Source organism: Anolis sagrei, chromosome Y (genome assembly GCF_037176765.1).
Source record: "Anolis sagrei isolate rAnoSag1 chromosome Y, rAnoSag1.mat, whole genome shotgun sequence".
In the NCBI taxonomy this organism is placed as follows: domain Eukaryota; kingdom Metazoa; phylum Chordata; class Lepidosauria; order Squamata; family Dactyloidae; genus Anolis; species Anolis sagrei.
This window is the reverse complement of record NC_090035.1, coordinates 164648-188739: the sequence shown is the minus strand read 5'-3', so window position 1 is coordinate 188739 and position 24092 is coordinate 164648. Positions and strand designations below refer to the sequence as shown.

At 44.9% G+C, this 24092-nt stretch overlaps 1 protein-coding gene across 1 annotated transcript in view; it reads left to right on the top strand.

Moving 5' to 3' along the window:
* LOC132781578 (BAR/IMD domain-containing adapter protein 2-like 1) overlaps nucleotides 1–24092 on the top strand; it is a 79447-nt gene that overhangs the window by 16331 nt on the left and 39024 nt on the right. The window contains 2 exon segments of the mRNA XM_067461969.1: nucleotides 5057–5132; nucleotides 11256–11342. Of these exon segments, the coding sequence (XP_067318070.1) occupies nucleotides 5057–5132; nucleotides 11256–11342 (163 nt within the window).

The following is a 24092-nucleotide window of genomic DNA, read 5'->3' as shown; positions in this document are numbered from 1 at the left end:
GCTCACTGGTCTGTCTGCCCGGAGGGATTAATATTATTAAATAATAATAATAATAATAATAACAACAATTCCCTTTGAATAGTTTGCTGCCCTGGAGACATCCTTAGCCCGGGTGGTGCTCACTGGTCTGTCTGCCCGGAGGGATTAATATTATTAAATAATAATAATAATAACAGCAACAACAACAATTCCCTTTGAATAGTTTGCTGCCCTGGAGACATCCTTAGCCCGGGTGGTGCTCACTGGTCTGCCTGCCCGGAGGGATTAATATTATTAAATAATAATAATAATAGTAATAATAATAATAATAATAATAATAATAATAATAATAATAATAATAATAAATATTATGATATGTCTCCAGGCAGCCAGCAATCTAGAGGAAAACACTCTTAGTTGGCAGAACATTTCCTTGAGTGCAACGAGGCATGAAGGGCAGCAGCGTTGTGTGTTTACTCCTTGTCGGTTGCTCTGTGCTGCCCGCATTGTGCACTTCCCGCTCGGTTGTTAGCACAACATGAACACTTACTTTGGAAAAGTAAATAAAATGGCACCGAATGCACGGCTATCTCAAAGCGGGTATGCATCCATTGTGGCCATTGGAATGTATTATTATTATACCCTAATTATATCAAAGTGGATATATATCTATTATTAGAAAGTATTATTGTATTATTACTATTATTATTGCATTTATCTATACCCCGCTTTATCTCCCCGAAGGAGACCCAAAGTGGCTTACAATTAAACGTCTGCCCACACAGTTCAAATATGCAAATATGCAAATATTGACACGGAATTAAACATAACAATATTCTAAATCCACAGTTAAAACATATTCAAAGCTAACAACAACAACGGCAACAGAATCCTAGCATTGGAAGAGACCTCCAAGGGCCATCTAGTCCAACCTTCATAATAATATCGATAATAATAATAATAATAATAATAATAATAATAATAATAGAATCCTAGCATTGGAAGAAACCTCCAAGGGCCATCTAGTCCAACCCCAATACTACTAATAATAATAGTAATAGGAATAGGAATAATAGAATCCTAGCATTGGAAGGGACCTCTGAAGGCCACCTAGTCCAACCCTAATACTATCAATAGTAATAATAATAATAATAATAATAATAATAATAATAGAACCCTAGCATTGGAAGGGACCCCCCTCAAAGGTTATCTAGTCTGACCCCAATATTAATAATAATAACAATAATAATAATAATAATAGAATCCTAGCATTGGAAGGGACTCCCCAAAGGTTATCTAGTCTGACCCCAATATTAATAATAATAATAACAATAATAACAATAATAATAATAATAATAGAATCCTAGCATTGGAAGGGACTCCCCCAAAGGTTATCTAGTCTGACCCCAATATTAATAATAATAATAACAATAACAATAATAACAATAATAATAATAATAATAATAGAATCCTAGCATTGGAAGGGACTCCCCCAAAGGTTATCTAGTCTGACCCCAATATTAATAATAATAATAATAACAATAATAACAATAATAATAATAATAATAGAATCCTAGCATTGGAAGGGACTCCCCCAAAGGTTATCTAGTCTGACCCCAATATTAATAATAATAATAATAACAATAATAACAATAATAATAATAATAATAGAATCCTAGCATTGGAAGGGACTCCCCCAAAGGTTATCTAGTCTGACCCCAATATTAATAATAATAATAACAATAACAATAATAACAATAATAATAATAATAATAGAATCCTAGCATTGGAAGGGACTCCCCCAAAGGTTATCTAGTCTGACCCCAATATTAATAATGATAACAATAGTAATAATAATAATAATAGAATCCTAGCATTGGAAGGGACCCCCAAAGGTTATCTAGTCTGACCCCAATATTAATAATGATCACAATAGTAGTAATAATAACAATAATAATAATAGAACCCTAGCATTGGAAGGGACCCCCCCCTCAAAGGTTATCTAGTCTGACCCCAATATTAATAATAATAACAATAATAATAATAACAATAATAATAATAATAGAACCCTAGCATTGGAAGGGACCCCCCTCAAAGGTTATCTAGTCTGACCCCAATATTAACAATAATAACAACAACAACAACAACAATAATAATAGAACCCTAGCATTGGAAGGGACCTCCAAGGGCCATCTAGTCCAATCTTCATAATAATGTCAATAATAATAATAATAATAATAATAATAGAATCCTTGCCTTGGAAGGGACCCCCAAAGGCCACCTAGTCCCCCCCCTTCTGCCTTCATGCAGGGAAAGCACCATCAGAAACCCCTCCCTGTTTATGTTTCCTCCTCCCAGAGTCCTTGTTTGCCCAAAATAGAGTCCCTTCATCGGATTCCCGTCCGTATATATTATTCATACGGGTTGCATCGCGTTCTTGAAATACCCTTCCTCGATCACAAGCCCGGCTGCACCAAGCGGCCATTCCAAGATTCACCCCGAAATTCACTTCGGAGCAAGAAGAAATAATATGTAAATGTGGCTGCGCATGGGGCTTCCCAACCTCTTATTATTACTATTATTACTATTATTATCATTTAATTTATATCAAAGCGGCTGAGAAGGTATAAAACACACGGGCACATTAGGACAAAAAGGAGGTAGACATAATCAATAATAACAATCAAAACAATATAAGACAAACTATAATGAAATGCGACAGATTAAAATACAATCACTACTTTGAGTATTTTGCACGTAAAGTTGCATTAACGACATTATATTATAATTAATATGATTACAGAAGTTGGGAGCATTTTTCATTGTAAATGCACATTAAATGATGTGGAATAATTAAATTAGGTTCATTTCTGATTTTCCTCCCCATATTTCACGCTCCATTAATGCCAGTCATGGTATTGTTTCTGCTGTGCCAATCAATGATGTCCATCTGAGTGTGTCTGGTTGCAAGAGTAATGGGATACTATATATATATATATATATATATATATATATCCTGCAGGCAGGATGTATTTTTAGGGCCCGCGTCCTTGCTGGGTCTATAGTGTCATCTATTATTATACAATAAATACGTTCGGTTACTTGTCATTTCATTTTAAAAATAAAACTCCTTTGCAAAGCGTTTGTAGGATCCTTTGGCTAATGCGCCCATTGCAAGCTTCAGGAAGTAAAAAATACAATCCAGGATGTAAGCTAATGCATTGCTGATCTCTGGGCGGACTGGTTGTGTTCTCATGAGTCGGACTGGTTGTGTTCTCATGAGTCACACACTAATGTAACTATTATGTGAGGAATTGTAAAATACCAAAAATTGGACCCTGGAAGGGAGGTGCAACTGTTTTGCAAAGAATGCTTAAAATGGGGCCCTGAGCAGGGGATGCGACTATTATGTGAGGAATAATAAAATAGTGAAAATGGGATACTGAAAAGAGGGTGCAACTATCATGTGAGAAATACTAAAATACTGGAAATGGGACCCTGAGAAGAAGGTGCAACTATTATTTGAGGAATCATAAAATACAGAACTTTAGAGTCTGAAAAGGAGGTGCGACTATTATGTGAGGAATTGTAAAATACCAAAAATTGGACCCTGAAAGGGAGGTGTGACTATTTTGCAAAGGATGCAAAATGGGACCCTGAACAGGGGGTGCGACTATTATGTGAGGAATAATAAAATAGTGAAAATGGGATCCTGGAAAGAAGGTGCAACTGTTATTTGAGGAATCATAAAATACACAACTTTGGAGTCTGAAAAGGAGATGTGACTATCATGTGAGGAATTGTAAAATACCAAAAATTGGACCCTGAAAGGGAGGTGCGACTATTTTGCAAAGGATGCAAAATGGGACCCTGAACAGGGGGTGCGACTATTATGTGAGGAATAATAAAATATTGAAAATGGGACCCTGAAAAGAAGGTGCAACTATTATATGAGGAATCATAAAATACAGAACTTTGGAGTCTGAAAAGGAGGTGTGACTATTATGTGAGGAATTATAAAATATCAAAAATTGGATCCTGAAAGGGAGGTGTGACTATTTTGCAAAGGATGCTAAAATATTTTAAATGGGCCCCTGAGCAGGGGATGCGACTATTATGTGAGGAATAATAAAATAGTGAAAATGGGATACTGAAAAGAGGGTGCAACTATCATGTGAGAAATACTAAAATACTGGAAATGGGACCCTGAGAAGAAGGTGCAACTATCATTTGAGGAATCATAAAATACAGAAATTTAGAGTCCGAAAAGGAGGTGTGACTATTATGTGAGGAATTGTAAAATACCAAAAATTGGACCCTGAAAGGGAGGTGCGACTATTTTGTAAAGAATGCTGAAAATGGGACCCTGAACAGGGGGTGTGACTATTATGTCAGGAATTGTAAAATACCAAAAATTGGACCCTCAAAAGGAGGTATGTGACTATTATGCGAGGAATCATAAATAGTGAAAATGAGACCCTGAAAAAAGGGTGTGAGTATTATGCGAGGAATACAGCACTTTGGAGTCTGAAATGGAGGTGTGACTATTGTGTCAGGAATTTTAAAATAGCAAAAAAATGGACCCTCAAAAGGAGGTGTGTGACTATTATGCGAGGAATCATAAATAGTGAAGATAGGACCCAGAAAAAGGGAGTGAGTATTATGCGAGGAATACAGAACTTTGGAGTCTGAAAAGGAGGTGCGACTATTATGTGAGGAATTGTTAAATGGCAAGAAATTGGACCCTCAAAAGGAGGTGACTGTTATGCGAGGAATCATAAATAGTGAAAATAGGACCCAGAAAAAAGAGTGTGAGTATTATGTGTGGAATACAGAACTTTGGAGTCTGAAAAGGAGGTGCGACTATTATGTGAGGAACAGTAAATACTGAAAATGGGAAAGGAGATGCGACTATTATGCAATGCAATACCTGTGTATTAAAATACTAAAAGCCGCACCACTTCACTTTATCTGGATTTATCTTGCCAGGTGTTTATGTAGATCATTTCGGGTTGTTTCACATGAAGTTGCGTGTAGAAGTTTAACGCTCTCTCTGTTTGTTGTTCTTCTTTCCCAGAATGTTATGGAACAGTTCAATCCCGGGCTGCGGAATTTAATAAACCTGGGCAAGAACTATGAAAAGGCCGTCAGCGGTAAGCCTCCCCAACTTACTTACTTAATCTATCTTATATTGTGAATGTGTGACGAGTGCCTCATAACGAAGCTCCTTCCAACACGATACGTATACGGAAGTTTGAATAATAAGGTATTTATTACGATTATGATACAGAACTGCTTAGGATGTTTTTGCAAGCGCTGACATTGAAACGTTTGGAGAAAAGGTGAAAGGAAAAGTTCTTGTAAATCAGGCCTAATACATCATATAATAATCAGGGGCGGCTCGTCCATTACGCGAAGTAAGCGGTTGCAGAACACTTTTGTTTTGCCAGGGGTGCAAAGGTGCCTCTGTAAAAGCCCCTCGACCGCCACTTGAGGAGCGCCCCCCCCCCCTCAGCTCACAACAGCCCTCGCAGTCCGGGGGGAGCCTCGGCTTTCTTGCCTCGCTGCCGGGCGATCCTCTTCCCAAAGGGGCCGGGCCCTTGAGCCTCGCCTAGCCCCTTGGCTTCCGTCATTCCTGGAGGGTCGGTCCCAGAAGGTGTTACTGGGTGACTCCTGTTCAACCCCACAACCTTTGTCGTGTGGGGTTCCTCAGGGTTCTATTCTGTCTCCCATGCTGTTTAACATCTACGTGAAGCCACTGGGGGAGATCATCCGGAGTTTCGGGGTACGGTGTCACCTGTACGCAGATGATGTCCAACTCTGTCACTCCTTTCCACCCGCTACTAAGGAGGCTGTCCAGGTCCTGAACCAGTGCTTGGCCGCTGTGACGGTCTGAATGAGGGCGAACAAATTGAAATTGAATCCAGACAAGACAGAGGTACTCCTGGTCAGTCGCAAGGCCGAACAGGGCATAGGGTTACAGCCTGTGTTGGACGGGGTCGCACTCCCCTTGAAGGCGCAGGTTCGCAGCTTGGGTGTGACGCTGGATTCATCGCTGAGCCTGGAAGCCCAGGTCTCGGTGGTGACCAGGGGAGCATTTGCACAGCTTCGGCTCGTGCGCCAGCTGCGCCTGTACCTTGGGAAGTCTGACTTGGCCACGGTAGTCCACACTCTTGTCACATCCCGTTTAGACTATTGCAACGCTCTCTACGTGGGGTTGCCCTTGAAGACGGCCCGGAAGCTCCAACTGTTCCAACGCGCGGCAGCCATGATACTAACAGGAGCGGGGCGCAGGGAGCATACAACCCCCCTGCTGTACCAGCTCCACTGGCTGTCGATCTGCTACCGGGCTCAATTCAAGGTGCTGGCATTGGCCTATAAAGCCCTAAACGGTTCCGGCCCAAGATACCTAACTGACCGCCTCTCGGCCTATGAGCCCACCAGGACTTTGAGATCTTCTGGGGAGGCCCTTCTCTCGATCCCGCCTGCGTCACAGGCACGGCTGGCGGGGACGAGAGATAGGGCCTTCTCGGTGGTGGCTCCTCGGCTGTGGAACACCCTTCCCGTAGACATCAGGTTAGCCCCCTCCCTATTGATCTTCCGCAGGAAGCTGAAGACCTGGTTGTTTAAGAAGGCATTTGAATAGAAGTGCAATGACTGGTAACTTGACCATAGGAATGGAACAATGGAAATGGTATCGGATTGTGAATTTGACGATGAGACGACTCGGAATGATCTTGTAGTAATTTGATGTTTTGATGATGTGATAACTATGTACTTGATGGAATTGAACATGTACTGTACTGAACATGTACTGTGGATTATTTTATACTTATGTTGTATTCTGCACCTTTTTTTTTCTATGTTGTACACCGCAATGAGTCGCCAGTAGGCTGAGAATTGCGGTATATAAGCATAGTAAATAAATAAATAAATAAATAGCCCCTCTCGTTCCTGCTCCACCCGGCCACCGGGTGCGCAAGCAGAACCAGCGCTCAATCGTTCTCCGTGTTCGATCCCTTCCCCATGACCGGCTCCCTTTCTTGACCCCCCCAGCGCTCCACTCACCTCCTCTCCTCTCTCCAATCCGCGGGTGGGCCAAGGGGCGGAGCCACCACGCCTGGCCCGCTTCGGGTCCAGAGGTGTGCCTGAAGACCCCAGTGTGCGCACCAAAAGTCGCCTCCTCTCCTGACTTTCTCTTCAGCCATTAGGACCAAGAGAGAGAGAGAGGGAGAGAGGGAGGGAGCCCCTCCGGCTGGAGGTATCTCCCACCTCCGCTCCCTCCTTTGCTTTTGCGCCTACCTTCAGGAAAGGTGGGCATCTCCACCTCTCTCTCTCTCTCTCTCTCTCTCTCTCTCTTGTGATGGTCACTCATTGGCCTGAGAGGTGTCTTGTCTCCAAATCTAGTGTCCATTCGTCCAGTGGTTTTTGAGTTACATTAACCCCACAAACGAACATTACATTTTTATTTATATAGATAGTAATCTATATAAATCTAATCCATATAGTAATCTATATAAATCTATATAGTAATCTAAATAATCTCTATATAAATAAAAATGTCATGTTCGTTTGTGGGATTAACAGAACTCAAAAACCACTGGGGGAATTGACACCAAATTTGGACACAAGACACCTACTAACCCAAGGAGTGACCATCACTCAAAATAATTGATTTTGTCATTTGGGAGTTGTAGTTGCTGGGATTTATAGTTCATCTGCAATCAAAGAACGTTCTGAACCCCACCAATGATGGAATTGAACCAAACTTGGCACACAGTTCTCCCATGACCAAACACTGGAAGGTTTGGTGGGCAGTGTCCTTTGGTTTTGGAGTTGTAGTTCACCTACATCCAGAGAGCACTGTGGACTCAAACAATGATAGATCTGGACCAAACTCTACACAAATACTCAATATGCCCAAATGTGGACATTGGTGGAGTTTGGGGAAAATAGAATCTTGACATTTGGGAGTTGTAGTTGCTGGGATTTATAGTTCACCTACAATTACAGAGCATTCTGAACCCCTCCAACGATAGAATTGGGCCAAACCTCCCACCGAGAACCCCCACGTGGGCCACAGCAACGCGTGGCAGGGGACGGCTAGTAATATAATAATGAAATAATAACAATATAATAATATAATATAATAATATAATAAGCCGGTCTGAGTCCCTCTATGAAGGTTGAGAAGATCGGGACATAAAGTTTTAAATTTAAATAAAATGAAATAATATAATATATTATAATATATAATATAATATAATATAATATAATAATTTGGCCCATGCCTGTTATTAGCTGCATGGAAACGGAGTCACCGATTGCGCAATGCGACTGAGTCATAATGGCCGCATATCCTGAACAAGTCACCCGTCTGGAACGAGACGCGGCCGTTTGCATAGACGTTCCGTGTGCATTGATAACCATCTTGCAACTGCCTTCTGTACATGTCAAGCTCATGTACCAAGTGGGAGGAAACCCGCCTGCGCAGGGCTTTGTGTGCCTCTCGGCCCTTGTTGCGCAGTGATTCACTTTGGCTGTCTGGACAGGAAAATGACCCCGTCATAGGTTCATGTGGGGAAAGGATAGGCATGTTGTCAAAGGTTGCTTCATAGACTCATAGAATCCTAGAGTTGGAAGAGACCTCCTGGGCCACCATCCAGTCCAACCCCATTCTGCCAAGAAGCAGGAATATTGCATTCAAAGCACCCCTGACAGATGGCCACCCAGCCTCTGTTTCAAAACCTCCAAAGAAGGAACTTCCACCAAGCTCCGGGGCAGAGAGTTCCACTGCTGAACGACTCTCACAGTCAGGAAGTTCTTAAAATCATAGAATCCTAGAGTTGGAAGAGCCCTCCTGGGCCATCATCCAGTCCAACCCCATTCTGCCAAGAAGCAGGAATATTGCATTCAAATCACCCCTGACAGATGGCCATCCAGCCTCTGCTTAAAAGCTTCCAAAGAAGGAGCCTCCACCACACTCCCTCCGGGGCAGAGAGTTCCACTGCTGAACGGCTCTCACACTCAGGAAGTTCTTCATAATAGAATCCGAGAGTTGGAAGAGACCTCCTGGGCCATCCTCTAGTCCAACCCCATTCTGCCAAGAAGCAGGAATGTTGCATTCAAATCACCCCTGACAGATGGCCATCCAGCCTCTGCTTAAAAGCTTCCAAACAAGGAGCCTCCACCACACTCCCTCCGGGGCAGAGAGTTCCACTGCTGAATGGCTCTCACTGTCAGGAAGTTCTTCCTCATATTCAGGTGGAATCTCCTCTCTTGTAGTTTGAAGCCATTGCTCCATTGCGCCCTAATCTCAAGGGAAGGGAGCCGTTCAGCAGTGGAACTCTCTGCCCCGGAGTGTGGTGGAGGCTCATTCTTTGGAAGCTTTGAAGCAGAGGCTGGATGGCCATCTGTCGGGGGTGATTTGAATGCAATATTCCTGCTTCTTGGCAGAATGGAGTTGGACTGGATGATGGCCCATGAGGTCTCTTCCAACTCTTTGATTCTAGGATTCTAGGATTCTATGAAGCAGAAAGGAAGCTTGCTCCCTCCGTTATTTCATAGAATCATATTTATGCATGGCCCTCATCATGTCTCCTCTCAGCCTTCTCTTCTTCAAGCTAAACATGCCCAGTTCCCTAAGCCGCTCCTCATGGGGCTTGTTCTCCAGACCCTTGATCCTTTTAGTTGCCCTCCTCTGGACACATTCCCGCTTAGAGTCAATATCTCCTTTGAATTGTGGTGCTTTGTTGTTTTTAAATTGCTTGTATTGTTGTTGTTATTGCTTGTATTGTTGCATTTTGGGCTCAGCCTCATGTAAGCAGCACCGAGTCCCCTGGGGAGATGGTGGTAGCGGGGTACAAATAAAGTGTTGTTGTTGTTATTATTATTATTATTATTATTATTATTATTATTATTATACAGGTGTTATGTGTCCAAATTTGGTGTCAATTCGTCCAGTGGTTTTTAAGTTCTGTTTATCCCATAAACGAACATTGCTTTTTTATTTTTGAGTTATTTTAATACCACAAACAAACATTGCTTTTTTATTTTTATAGACTAGCCATTCCCTGCCACGCGTTGCTGTGGCCCACATGGGGGTTCTGTTTGCCAAGTTTGGTTCAGTTTCATCGTTGGTGGGATTCAGAATGCTCTGAGATTGTAGGTGAACTATAAATCCCAGCAATGACAACTCCCAAATGTCAAGATTCTATTTTCCCCAAACTCCTCCAGTGTTCACATTTGGGCATACTGAGTATTCATTCCAAGTTTGGTCCAGATCCATCATGGTTTGATTCCATGGTCTTCTTTGGATGTGGGTGAACTACAACTCCAAAACCAAAGGACACTGCCCACCAAACCATCCCAGTATTTTCTGTTGGTCATGGGAGAACTGTGTGCCCAGTTTGGCCCAATTCTATCATTGGTGGGGTTCAAAATGCTCTTTGATTGTAGGTGAACTATAAATCCCAGCAACTACAACTCCCAAATGACAAAATGAAATTTTGTTAAGTAATGGACATACATTGGCCTGAGAGGTGCCTTGTGTCCAAATTTGGTGTCAATTCGTCCTGTGGTTTTTGAGTTCTGTTAATCCCACAAACAAACATTACATTTTTATTTATATAGAGACTAGCTGTACCCTGGCATGCGTTGCTGTGCCCAACCTTCCCTCTTTTTCTCCTTTCCCTCCTTCCTTCACTCCCTCTTTCCTTCCTTCCTTCCTTCTCGATCTCTTTCCTTCCCTTCCCTTTTTTTCTCTTTTGCTGTCTCTCTTTTTCTTCCTTCTCTCTTTCCTTCTTTCCTTCCCTCCCTCTTTCTCTACATCTTCCCCCCTTCCTTCGCTCCCTCTTTCCTTCCTTCTTTCCCTTTTTTCTTTCCTTCTCTCCTTCCTTCCTTCTCTAACTTTCCTTCCTTCCCCCTTTTTCTTTCCCTCCCTCTTTCTCTCCTTTCTTCTTTCTCTACCTCTTTCCTTCCTTCCTTCTCCCTTTCCTTCTTTCTTTCTCTCCCTCTTTCTTTCTTTCTTTTCTCCCATTCTGTCCCTCTTTCTTCCTTTTTTTCTGTATTATCATTTAACTTTTTGGAGCCTTTTAAGTCCTTTCTACTGTGTTTTTGTGAGTGAAGGACATACATTGGCCTGAGAGGTGTCTTGTGTCCAAATCTGGTGTCAATATGTCCAGTGGTTTTTGAGTTCTGTCAATCCCACAAACGAACATGACATTTTTATTTCTATAGATATAGATATTCCAATGTGTCATGTCTCCTTTCTTTAGCGATGATCCTGGCAGGGAGATCCTACTACGACGGCGTTGCCAAAATCGGAGACATTGCCGTCGCATCGCCTGTTTCTAAAGAACTGGGTGAGTAGCCGAATGCGCCGTCCTCCATGCGCAGCGTGTCGCTTCTCTTTGGTGCGCGGAATGGCCCGGAAATCTCTCCCATCCGGATGTATGTCGTGATGACTTCACTATATCATCCACTGGATTCGGATTATGACGGTGGATGAGAACGCCTATTTTGCCCGCTTCGGATAATGTAGATTGGAAGGAGAGCTATCTGAATATTCAGAGATTGATAGGTGGTTGGCTATATTAGAGATGTTTTCGTCAAAGCTTTCAATAATCAATAGATATATGAATTTTTCTGAAACTTCTGCAGATTGATCTTCTGTTGTCTTGTGTCATTGTGGAGAAAGTTCAAGGAGATCGCTCTTGTTGTTTTATTTTACAATAATATTGGGTTGTTTTGTGTTTTCCGGGCTCCCTGGCCCTGTTCCAGAAGCATTCTCTCCTGACATTTCATCCACATCTATGTCAGGCATCCTCAGAGGTTGTGAGGCCTCTTGGAAACGAGGCAAGTGGGGTTGATATATCTGTGGAATGATGTCCAGGGAGGGAGAAAGAACTCTTGTCTGTTGGAGCTAGGTGTGAATGTTTCAATTGGTCACCTTGATTAGCATTTGATGGCCTGACAGTTTTTAGGTCTAGCTTCTTACTGCCTGGGGGAATCCTTCCTTCAGAGGTGATTAGCTGTTCCTGATTGTTTCTTGTCTGGAGTTCCCCTGTTTTGGAATGTTGTTTTTTTTATTTATGGTCATAATTTTGTTGTTGTTTATTCGTTCAGTCAAATGTGGACAATTTCAACAGAAAGGAGGGAACCATGAAAATGAACAACATCTGGCTCCCGGTATTTTAAAAAACTCTAAAATTAGAACAGTAAATAAAGAACTAAACTCAAACACAGGGGAACTCCAGACAAGAAACAATCAGGGCCAGCTAATCACCTCTCAACAAAAGATTCCCCCAGGCAGTAACAAGGCACACCTATAAACTGTCAGGTCATTAAATGCTAATCAAGGAGGCAAATTGAAACATTCACACCTCCCTCCAACAGACAAGAGTTCTTTCTCCCAACCTGGACATTATTCCAATTTTCCAGTTTGCAACAGAACCCTCAACCTCTGAGGATGCCTAACATAGAGGTGGGCGAAATGTCAGGAGAGCATGCTTCTGGGACATAGCCAGACAGCCCGAAAACCTAAACAACCCAGTGATTCCAGCCATGAAAGCCTTTGACAATGCAATAATATTGTTTGTAAAAACTTATTAAAATCCCCAAAAATCAGTGGACGAGTGAAACGCTCCAAAACTTGGTGGGCAAACAGGGGCCAATGGGTTCTGCAATCAGAGCAAGCTTCATGCCGAAAGCTCTAACGCTGAAGGAGAAATGAGCCAAGGAAGCTCAATGATGTAACGAGAAAGTAATGAAAATTTCATTGCAGCGTAATCGTTCCGATACGGAAAACTTTCTGATACACTTGAGGAACGGTTTGCAATTTAAGTCATGAGTACGGCGACATTTCTGGGGAGATGGTGGCCGGCTTCTTCTCTGCCGTGGCTGGAGAGGCTTTGTTTCCTTCTCAAAAGCGTCATTGTGTGACTTTGCTGTCCCGCCACTCCTCTCGCCCTCGAGTCCCAAATGTAAACAGCGCAAAGCAAATAAATCATCAGGTCGGGGCGGTCGCCTTGTTTGCTTTGCAAGCCGGTTCCAGGAAGGGCGGCAGGTCGGGCACGGCAGTCAAGGGCTTTCTCAGGCTAGTACGGCCAATGGGGATGAGATGGAGAGCCAGACCAGGAGATGGCCCAGAAGTATTTATGGCGCCCGTGCGGGGTCATCGGCATGCATGGAACTTTACACTCTTTTGTGAGCAAAGAGCCAAACAAGGAGCTCAGCGCCTGCGTCTGAATGCAAAGAGATGATAAGCGGGAAGGAGAGATTATCCGGCCAAGGAGTGCCGTCATCTTCGCCTGTTTTCCGAAAAAGAAGTGTGTGTGTGTGTGTATACTAGCTGTCCCCTGCCACACGTTGCTGTGTCCCTCAGAAAACAGTGGAATTCCAGGCATGAAACAATAGACAGAAGAGATATATGGGACATTGATAGATGGAGCAGAAGGTAGATAGACAGAACATAGGTAGGTAGGCAGGTAGGTAGGTAGGTAGGTAGGTGGATGGACAGACAGACAGACACACATATTAAAGGGTCAAAGGGGGTTGGACAGGATGGCCTTTGGGGCTCCCTTCCACCTAGCTCCATCTGTTGGGTAGGCATCTGTTGGGTTGGCCATCTGTTGGGTAGGCATTGATTGTGTCTTCCTTTACCACCCAATGAGGTTGGACTGGATGGCCTTTGGGGCTCCTTTCCAATTGGATGGCCATCTGTTGGGTAGGCATTGATTGTGTCCTCCTTTACCACCCAATGAGGTTGGACTGGATGGCCTTTGGGGCTCCCTTCCAACTGGTTGGCCATCTGTTGGGTAAACGTTGATTGTGTCCTCCTTTACCACCCAATGAGTTTGGACTGGATGACCTTTGGGGCTCCATTCTGACTGGATGGCCATCTGTCGGGATGACTTTGATGGTGTCTTCCTTTGCTGCCAAAAGTGGTTGAGCTGGATGGCCCGTGGGGGCCCTTGAACTACCATGGCTCAATGCCGTGGAATAATTCCACGGTGTAGACCAGGTAGGGGCAGGGTTTGGCCCTCCGGGGGTTTTGGACTCCAACTCCCACAATTCCTAACAGCCTTTTGGGGTTGGAGTTGCTTTTGGCGCTGTGCTTTTCAGTGTTTTTTGAGTGATGGTCACTCGTTGGCCTGAGAGGTGTCTTGGGTCCAAATTTGGTTTTTATTTATTTATTTATTTAGAAGATTTCTATACCGGCCTTCTCAACCTCGACAAGGGACTCAGGTCGGTTTACAATACATATCAAATACAATCAGATAAAACAGCAAATACAACTCATTACATATTAAAATAGTACAGCTCAGTACCGTAAAAACCACATCATTACATCATTACAGTTTCCTATGCCAAATCGCCAATCCAGTCATGGTCATAAACATATTCATAGTCGCAGTTCATCATCATTCATCACAGGGAAGGTTCCAGGTTCAGTCTTTGAATGCCGCATTCCAGAGCCATGTTTTTAATGATTTCCTGAACGTCAGGAGGGAGGGGGCAGATCTAACCTCTATTGGGAGGGAGTTCCAAAGCCGGGGAGCCACCACCGAGAAGGCCCTGTCTCTCCTCCCCACCAACCGTGATTGAGAGGGTGGTGGGACCGAGAGCAGCCCCCCCCCCCGGAAGATCTTAGTAGCCTTGATGGTTCATAGGGGAGAATCCATTCGGACAGGTAAACTGGGCCAGAGCCGTTTAGGGCTTTATAGGTCAACACCAGCACTTTGAATTGTGCCCGGAAGCTGATCGGCAGCCAGTGGAGCTGGCGTAACAGAGGGGTCGTATGGTCTCTGTACCCTGCTCCTGTTAGCAATCTGGCTGCCGCGCGTTGGACTGATTGAAGCTTCCGGGCAGTCTTCAGAGGCAACCCCACGTAGAGAGCGTTGCAGTAGTCTAAACGGGATGTAACCAGAGCGTGGACTACCGTGGCCAAGTTTTTGAGTTATGTTAATCCGACAAACAAACATTACATTTTTATGTATATGCAAAGCCAGATAAGCAGATAACAAATGCTGGCACTCCATAAGACCCAATCACGGCACATAAATGTGTTGCAAGTACGAGAGCAGGACGTGTGAAAAAGATCTTGGAGTCCTCGTGGACAGGAAGTCAAACGTGAGCCAGGAATGTGATGTGGTGGCAAAAAAAGCCAATGGGATTTTGGCCTGCATCAAGAGGAGCATAGTGTCTAGATCTAAGGAAGTCATGCTACCCCTCTATTCCGCTTTGGTTAGACCACATCTGAAATATTGTGTCCAATTCTGGGCACCACAATTGAAAAGAGATATTGACTCTAAGGTGGAATGTGTCCAGAGAAAGAGGGCGACTCAAATGATCAAGGGTCTGGAGAACAAGCCCTATGAGGAGCGGCTAAAGGAGCTGGGCATGTTTAGCCTGAAGAAGAGAAGGATGAGAGGAGACATGATGAGGGCCATGGATCAATATGTGAGAGGAAGCCACAGGGAGGAGGAGGGAGCTGTTGGGATTTCTGGGAGTTGAAGGCCAAAACTTCTGGAGACACACAGGTTGAGAACCTCTGCTCTAGAAAGAGGGGTTTAGGGAGAATTCACCGTGATTTATAGGAGTTGTAGGGACTGGGATGTGTAGTTCACCTGCAATCTAAGAACTGCACTCTGAACCTCACCAACGATGGACCTGGAACTAACTTGGCACACAGACCCAACATGGCTAACTTTGCATACTGGTGGGATTTTTTTTTGGGGGGGGGGGAGGAATTGACCTTGACACTCAGGAGTTATAGTTCACCCGTATTTAGAGAACACTGAACCCATCTGATGATGGATCTGCACCAAACTTGGCACACAAATTCAATATGGCCACCTGAGAATACTGGTAGAATTTGGGGATGATTGACTCTGGGAGTTATAGTTCACCAGTATTCCGTAAGCCCTCTGAACCCCACTAATGATGGATCTGGACCAAACTTGGCACACAGGCCCAACATGGCCAACTTTGAATACTGGTGGACTTTGGAGGTGATTGACCTTGAAATCTGGGAGTTATAGTTCACCCTTATGCAGAGAGCAGTTCCTATTGATCTACTCACACTTGCATGTTCTCGAACTGGTATGCTGGCAGACGCTGGGACTAACAGCAGGAGCTCACTCCATTCTCCGGATTCAAACTGCTGACATTTTGGCCAGCAAATTCAGCATCTCGGCGGTTTAATCTATTGATTGGGCTTGGCCTCATGTAAGCCGCCCCGAGTCCCCATTGCGGAGAAAGTGGCGGGGTATAAATAAAGATTATCGTTATTATTATTATTATTAAGCCACAGCGCCACCGCAGCCTCCCAATACTATGGATAATACATAATATCTATTAGGCCTGGGCAATCCATGGTTCTAAATGGTTCTAAAGTCCTTACAAAACTAAAGTTCTGGTGGTGAAAATTTCAGAACTCTAACAAAACTTTCAAAATTTAATTATTATTTCATTATTGGTGATTTTTTGACAGAACCCATTAGGAACTGCCATTTATAATGAAATTTTGAGAGTTTTGTTAGAGTTCTGAAATTTTCACCACCAGAACTTTAGTTTTGTAAGGACTTTAGAACCATTTAGAACCATGGATTGCCCAGGCCTGCTGGACCAAACTTGGCCCAAGCACTCAAAACGCCCAAATATGATCACAAATGGAGTTTGGGGAAAATAGACCTTGACATTTGGGAGTTGTAGTTGTTGGGATTTATAGTTCACCTACAATCAGAGAGGATACGTGGATATACTGAGGATACGTGCCAGGTTTGGCCCAGATCTATCATTGTTTGAGTCCACAGTGCTCTCTGGATATAGGTGAACTACAAATCCCAAACTCAAGGTCAATGCCCACCAAACCCTTTTTCACCACCAGAACTTTAGTTTTGTAAGTACTTTAGAACCATTGAGAACCATGGATTGACCAGGACTAATCTATAGTCATAATGCTGTTTTATCGTTGCATATTTGAAGTTGCAATGTTTTTGATTGGGCGCCACTTTGAGTCTCTGTGTTTATATCAATCAATCGATCAGTAGCTTTGATACGTAATAATTTTGGGATGTCCGCATGATCATGATCTCGCAGAAGACTTGAAGCAACCCTTTGAATAGCCAACAATGTGATGTGGCGGCAAAAAAAAGCCAATGGGATTTTGGCCTGCATCAATAGGAGCATAGTGTCTAGATCTAGGGAAGTCATGCTCCCCATGCTCTATTCTGCTTTGGTTAGACCACATCTGGAATCACATTGTGTCCAATTCTGGGCACCACAATTGAAGAGAGATGTTGACAAGCTGGAATGTGTCCAGAGAAAGAGGGAGACTAAAATGATCAAGGGTCTGGAGAACAAGCCCTATGAGGAGCGGCTTAGGGAGCTGGGCATGTTTAGCCTGAAGAAGAGAAGGATGAGAGGAGACATGATGAGGGCCATGTATCAATATGTGAGAGGAAGCCACAGGGAGGAGGAGGAGGGAGCAAGCTTGATTTCTGCTTCCTTGGAGACTAGGACGCAAGGGAACAACGGCTTCAAACTACAAGAGAGGAGATTCCATCTGAACATGAGGAAGAACTTCCTGACTGTGAGAGCTGTTCAGCAGTGGAACTCTCTGCCCCGGAGGGAGTGTGGTGGAGGCTCCTTCTTTGGAAGCTTTTAAGCAGAGGCTGGATGGCCATCTGTCAGGGGTGATTTGAATGCAATATTCCTGCCTCTTGGCAGAATGGGGTTGGACTGGATGGCCCAGGAGGTCTCTTCCAACTCTTGGATTCTATGATTCTATGATTCTACTTTTCATGTTCCTGGATGAGAGGGTTTTGGAGGCGGCCCAGTTCGGTCCGAGAGGAAGAAGCGCTCGTTGTAGAAAGGCACAAAAGGTCGAAGAACTCCCGGCGAAGCCATGGAATATTTTTAGCGTTTTCAAAAAAGTCGTCCTTGAGAGACGAAGGAGACGCTCCTCAGCACTCAGCACTTCCGAAGGGAAAGGACACGAGGAATCGTCTCAAACCATAATAGGGCCGCCTGCCAAAGACCGCGCATTCATATCTATATATATATATAAATGTAAAGTTCGTTTGTGGGGTTCACAGACCTCAAAAACCACGGGGGGAATTGACACCAAATTTGGACACAATACACCTAACAACCCAATGTATGTCCTTCACTCAAAAAATTGATTTTGCATTTGGGAGTTCTAGTTGCTGGGATTTATAGTTCACCTACAATCAAAGAGCATTGTGAACCCCACTAACAATGGAATTGAATCAAACGTGGCACACAGGACTCCCATGACCAACATGGGCCTTGAGTTTGGGAGTTGTAGTTCACCTACATCCAGAGAGCACTGTGGACTCAAACAAGGATGGATCTGGACCAAACTTGCCATGAATATTCCATATGCCCAACTAAGAACACAGATGGAGTTTGGGGAAAACAGACCTTGACATTTGGGAGTTGTAGTTACTGGGATTTATAGTTCACCTACAATCAAAGAGCATTGTGAACCCCACTAACAATGGAATTAAACCAAACGTGGCACACAGGACTCCCATGACCAACATGGGCCTTGAGTTTGGGAGTTGTAGTTCACCTACATCCAGAGAGCACTGTGGACTCAAACAAGGATGGATCTGGACCAAACTTGCCATGAATATTCCATATGCCCAACTAAGAACACAGATGGAGTTTGGGGAAAACAGACCTTGACATTTGGGAGTTGTAGTTGCTGGGATTTATAGTTCACCTACAATCAAAGAGCATTGTGAACCCCACTAACAATGGAATTGAACCAAACGTGGCACACAGGACTCCCATGACCAACATGGGCCTTGAGTTTGGGAATTGTAGTTCACCTACATCCAGAGAGCACTGTGGACTCAAACAAGGATGGATCTGCACCAAACTTGCCATGAATATTCCATATGCCCAACTAAGAACACAGATGGAGTTTGGGGAAAACAGACCTTGACATTTGGGAGTTGTAGTTACTGGGATTTATAGTTCACCTACAATCCAAGAGCATTCTGAACCCCACCAACGATGGAATTGAACCAAACTTGGCACACAGGACTCCCATGACCAACAGAAAACACTGGAAGGGTTTGGTGGGCACTGACCTTGAGTTTGGGAGATGTCTGTGTGGGAAGTTTGTCCCAATTCAATCATTGGTGGAGTTCGGAATGCTCTTTGATTGTAGGTGAACTACACATCCTAGTAACTACAACTCCCAAATATCAAGGTCTATTTCCCCCAAACTCCATCTGTGCTTATATTTGGGCATATTGAGTATTCCTGCCAAGTTTGGTCCAGATCCATCATTGTTCTCCTATGACCAAACAATTATGCTCTGGTCATAATGAGTTCCTTAAAAACAAAAGAACCAATGAACGAAATCACACCAAATTTGGCACCAAAACGTCTCACTACACAAGGAGTGACCATCACTCAAAAAAAAAAAGAAAAGATTTTGTCATTTAGGAGTTGTAGTTGCTGGGATTTATATCTATATATATATAAATGCTCTGTGCATCATGAGTACCTTAAAAACAAAGAACCAATGAACGAAATCACACCAAATTTGGCAACAAAACGTCTCACTACACAAGGAGTGGCCATCACTCAAGACATTATGATTTTGTCATTTGGGAGTTGTAGTTGATGGGATTTGTAGTTCTCCCGAATGCTCTTGGATTGTAGGTGAACTATAAATCCCAGCAACTACAACTCCCAAATGACAAAATCCTAATTTTTTGAGTTCAACGATGGAATTGAACCAAACTTGGCACACAGAAATCCCATGACCAACAGACAACACTAGAAGGGTTTGGTGGACATTGACCTTGAGTTTGGGAGTTGTAGTTCACCTACATCCAGAGAGCACTGTGGACTCAAACAATGATGGATCTGGACCCCTCCACCCCCGTTTTTTTTTCTTCTGTTTTTTTCTGGGTTTTTTCCACCCGTTTTTCCCACCATATTTTCTGAGGCAGAGGAATGCGTTTTATTGACGATTCTAAAGCCTTTCACTGTTTTATTGACTAATCTAAAGCCTCTGATTGTGTGGATCATAATAAACTAAGGCAAGTTCTTGATGATCCGGGAAGACCAACCTTATCTCTCTCCTGAGGAATCTGTACAAGGACCAAGGAGCAACGGTCAGAACTGACCACGGAACAGGAGACTGGGTCAAGATTGGGAAAGGCGTACGGCAAGGCTGCATCCTCTCACCCAACCTTTTTAACTTGTATGCAGACGTGCACCTGGGACTTGACGAATGCAAAGCTGGAGTTAAAATGGCTGGATCAAACCTTCACAACCTCAGATATGCAGATGACACCACTCTGATGGCCGAAAGCGAGGAGGAGCTGAGGAGCCTTCTAATCAAGGTGAAAGAAGAAAGCGCAAAAGCCGGGTTGCAGCTAAACGTCAAAAAAACCAAGATCATGGCAACAAGAATGATTGACAACTGGGAAATAGAGGGAGAAAACGTGGAGGCTGTGGCAGGGTTTGTATTTCTAGGCACAAAGATGACTGCAGACGCAGACTGTGGCCAGGAAATCAGGAGACGCTTCCTTACTTCTTGGGAGGAGAGCAATGTCCAGTCTCGATAAAAGAGTGAAGCGCAAAGACATCAGACTGGCAAGAAAGATCCATTTCCTAGTCCAAGCCATGGTCTTCCCTGTAGTAACCTACGGATGTGAGAGCTGGACCTTAGGGAAGGCTGAGCGAAGGAAGAGAGGCGCTTTTGAGCTGTGGTGTTGGAGGAAAGTGCTGAGAGTGCCTTGGACTGCGAGAAGATCCAACCAGTCCATCCTCCAGGAAAGAAAGCCCGACTAAAGCTCACTGGAGGGAAGGAGACGAGAGGGAAAGCGGAAGTCCTTTGAATGCCACATCATGAGGAGACAGCCAAGCCTGGAGAAGGGAATGATGCTGGGGAAAGTGGAAGGCAAAAGGAAGAGGGGCCGACCAAGGGCAAGGTGGATGGATGGCATCCTTGAAGGGACTGGACTGACCTTGAAGGAGACCCTGGGGGTGGTGACGGCCGACAGGGAGTTCTGGCGTGGGCTGGTCCATGAGGTCACGAAGAGTCGGAAAAAGGAAGAGGGGCCGACCAAGGGCAAGATGGAGGGATGGGATTCTTGAAGTGACTGGATAGACCTTGAAGGAGCTGGGGGTGTCTATGGCCGACAGGGAGCTCTAGCGTGGGCTGGTCCATGAGGTCACGAAGAGTCAGAAAAAGGAAGAGGGGGGGCGACCAAGGGCAAGATGGAGGGATGGGATCCTTGAAGTGACTGGATAGACCTTGAAGGAGCTGGGGGTGGCCACGGCCGACAGGGAGCTCTGGCGTGGACTGATCCATGAGGTCATGAAGAGTCAGAAAAAGGAAGAGGGGCTGACCAAGGGCAAGATGGAGGGATGGTATCCTTGAAGTGACTGGATAGACCTTGAAGGAGCTGGGGGTGGCCACGGCTGACTGGGAGCTCTGGCCTGGGATGGTCCCAGAGAAGGTCACAAAGAGTCGGAAGCAACTGAACAAATAGACAATACATTTTTCGGGGGGGGGGGGGGTTACCCATTTTTTCTCCAATTTTCCGTGCCCACCCCCAGCCCTCCCCATTTCCAGTCTGAACCCAACCGGGAGCATAACCGGGTCCTTTGAGGGCAGAATTTCCAGATCTGGGTCCGTTCCCCCAAGAAAGAGCCCTGAAGCCACGGCATTGGCATGGGAATGCGCATCAGCGAATCTCCAAGGAGGGAGGGGCCCATTCACACAGGAGTTGCTTGACCCGAAGCCATTGAGAGCTCGGAAAGTGATAATTAGCAGCTGTAATGAAACCTGGCAAGGAGCAAGCGTTCGTCAAATGAAGACGTTTCATAACTCGACCAGTTCATCTCGTTAACATTTTCACTCCGCTCTCTCGGACGCCTGAATTTCTTGCTTGGCTTTCCATACAAAGCATCCCAGTGTGTAATATATCCTGGACGGGGGGAGTGTGACTCTGTTGGTTCTCTAGGACATCTCAGCGGCTTTTGATACCATTGATCATGGTATCCTTCTGGGACGGCTCTCTGGGATGGGTCTTGGGGGCACGGTCGTGTCGTGGCTCCAGTCCTTCCTGGAGGGACGCACCCAGATGGTGAAGCTGGGAGACGCCTGCTCGGACCCCTGGCCCTTGACCTGTGGGGTCCCGCAAGGCTCTATTCCAGTGTTTCTCAATCTGGGGGTCAGGATCCCTGAGGGGGTCGTGAGGGGTGTCTGAAGGGTCACCAAAGACCATCAGAAAACACAGTATATTCTGTTGGTCATTGGGATTCTGTGTGAGAAGTTTGACCCAATTCTATTGTTGGTTGAGTTCAGAATGCTCTTTGATTGTAGGTGAACTATAAATCCCAACAACTACAACTCCCAAATGTCAAGGTCTATTTTCCCCAGACTCCGCCAGTGTTCACATTTGGGCATAATGAGTATTTGTGCCAAGTTTGGTCCAGATCCACCATTGCATGAATCCACAGCACTCCTCTGGATACAGGTGAACTAAAACTCCCAAACTCAAGGTCAATGCCCAACAAACCCTTCCAGTGTTTTGTGTTGTCATGGGAGTTTTGTGTGCCAAATTTGGTTTAAATCCATCACTGGTGGAGTTCAGAATGCTCTTTGATTATAAGTGAACTATAAATCCCAGCAACTACAACTCCCAAATGACTAAATCAATCCTCCCCCCAACCCCACTAGCATTCACATTTGGGTGTATTGGGTATTTGTGCTCAATTTAGTCCAGTGAATGAAAATCCATCCTGCATATCGGATATTTACATTATGATTTATAACTGTAGTAAAATGACAAGTATCAAGTAGCAACGAAAACAATATTATGGTTGGGGGTCACCACCACATAGGGAACGGCATTAAGGGGTCACGGCATTAGCAAGGTTGAGAACCACTGCTCTATTCTGTCCCCCATGCTTTTTAACATCTACATGAAACCGCTGGGAGAGGTCATCCGGAGTTTTGGAGTTGGGTGCCACCTCTACGCAGATGACACGCAACTCTACTACTCTTTTCCACCTAACTCCAAGGAAGCCCCTCGGGTGTTGGACGAGTGCCTGGCCGCTGTGTCGATCTGGATGAGGAGGAACCAGCTGAAGATCAATCCCAACAAGACAGAGGTCCTCCTGGTCAATCACAACTCTAATCAAACTTACTTAGTATAACTCCAATCTACAACTCCCTCCCATTGGATTAGCCACTACACCCTAATTACAGTGGCTTAGCTCTTTTGCAGGTGGTGAGTGAGGCCAGAGGTATTAACTCTGCAATCACTTAGAACAGTAGTTCTCAACCTTTGGGGTCCCCAGGGGTTGTGGCCTACAAATTCTATTGTTTCAGGCCTGGTCACGGCACCGAGACAGCCTTGGTCGCCTTGGTGGATGACCTCCATAGAGGACTGGACAGGGGGAGTGTGACCCTGCTAGTCCTCTTGGACATCTCAGCGGCTTTCGACACCATCGATCATGGTATCCTTCTGGGACGACTCTCCGGGATGGGCCTTGGGGGCACGGTTCTGTCGTGACTCCGGTCCTTCCTGGAGGGACGGACCCAGATGGTGAAGCTGGGAGACGCCTGCTCGGACCCCTGGCGTTTGACCTGTGGGGTCCCGCAAGGCTCTATTCTATCCCCCATGCTCTTTAACATCTACATGAAACCGCTGGGAGAGGTCATCCGGAGTTTTGGAGTTGGGTGCCACCTCTACGCAGATGACACACAACTCTACTACTCCTTTTCACCCAACTCCAAGGAGGCCTCTCGGGTGCTGGACGAGTCCCTGGCCGCTGTGTCGATCTGGATGAGGAGGAACAAGCTGAAGATCAATCCCGACAAGACAGAGGTCCTCCTGGTCGATCACAAACCTGACCGGGATCTAGGGTGGCAACCTGTGCTGGACGGGGTTACACTCCCCCTGAAGTCATGGGTCCGCAGTTGGGGAGTCCTCTTGGATTCATCGCTCACGCTTGAGGCTCAGGCGTCGGCGGTGGCCGGGAGGGCTTTCGCACAACTAAGACTCATGCGCCAACTGCGACCGTACCTTGGGAAGGCTGATCTG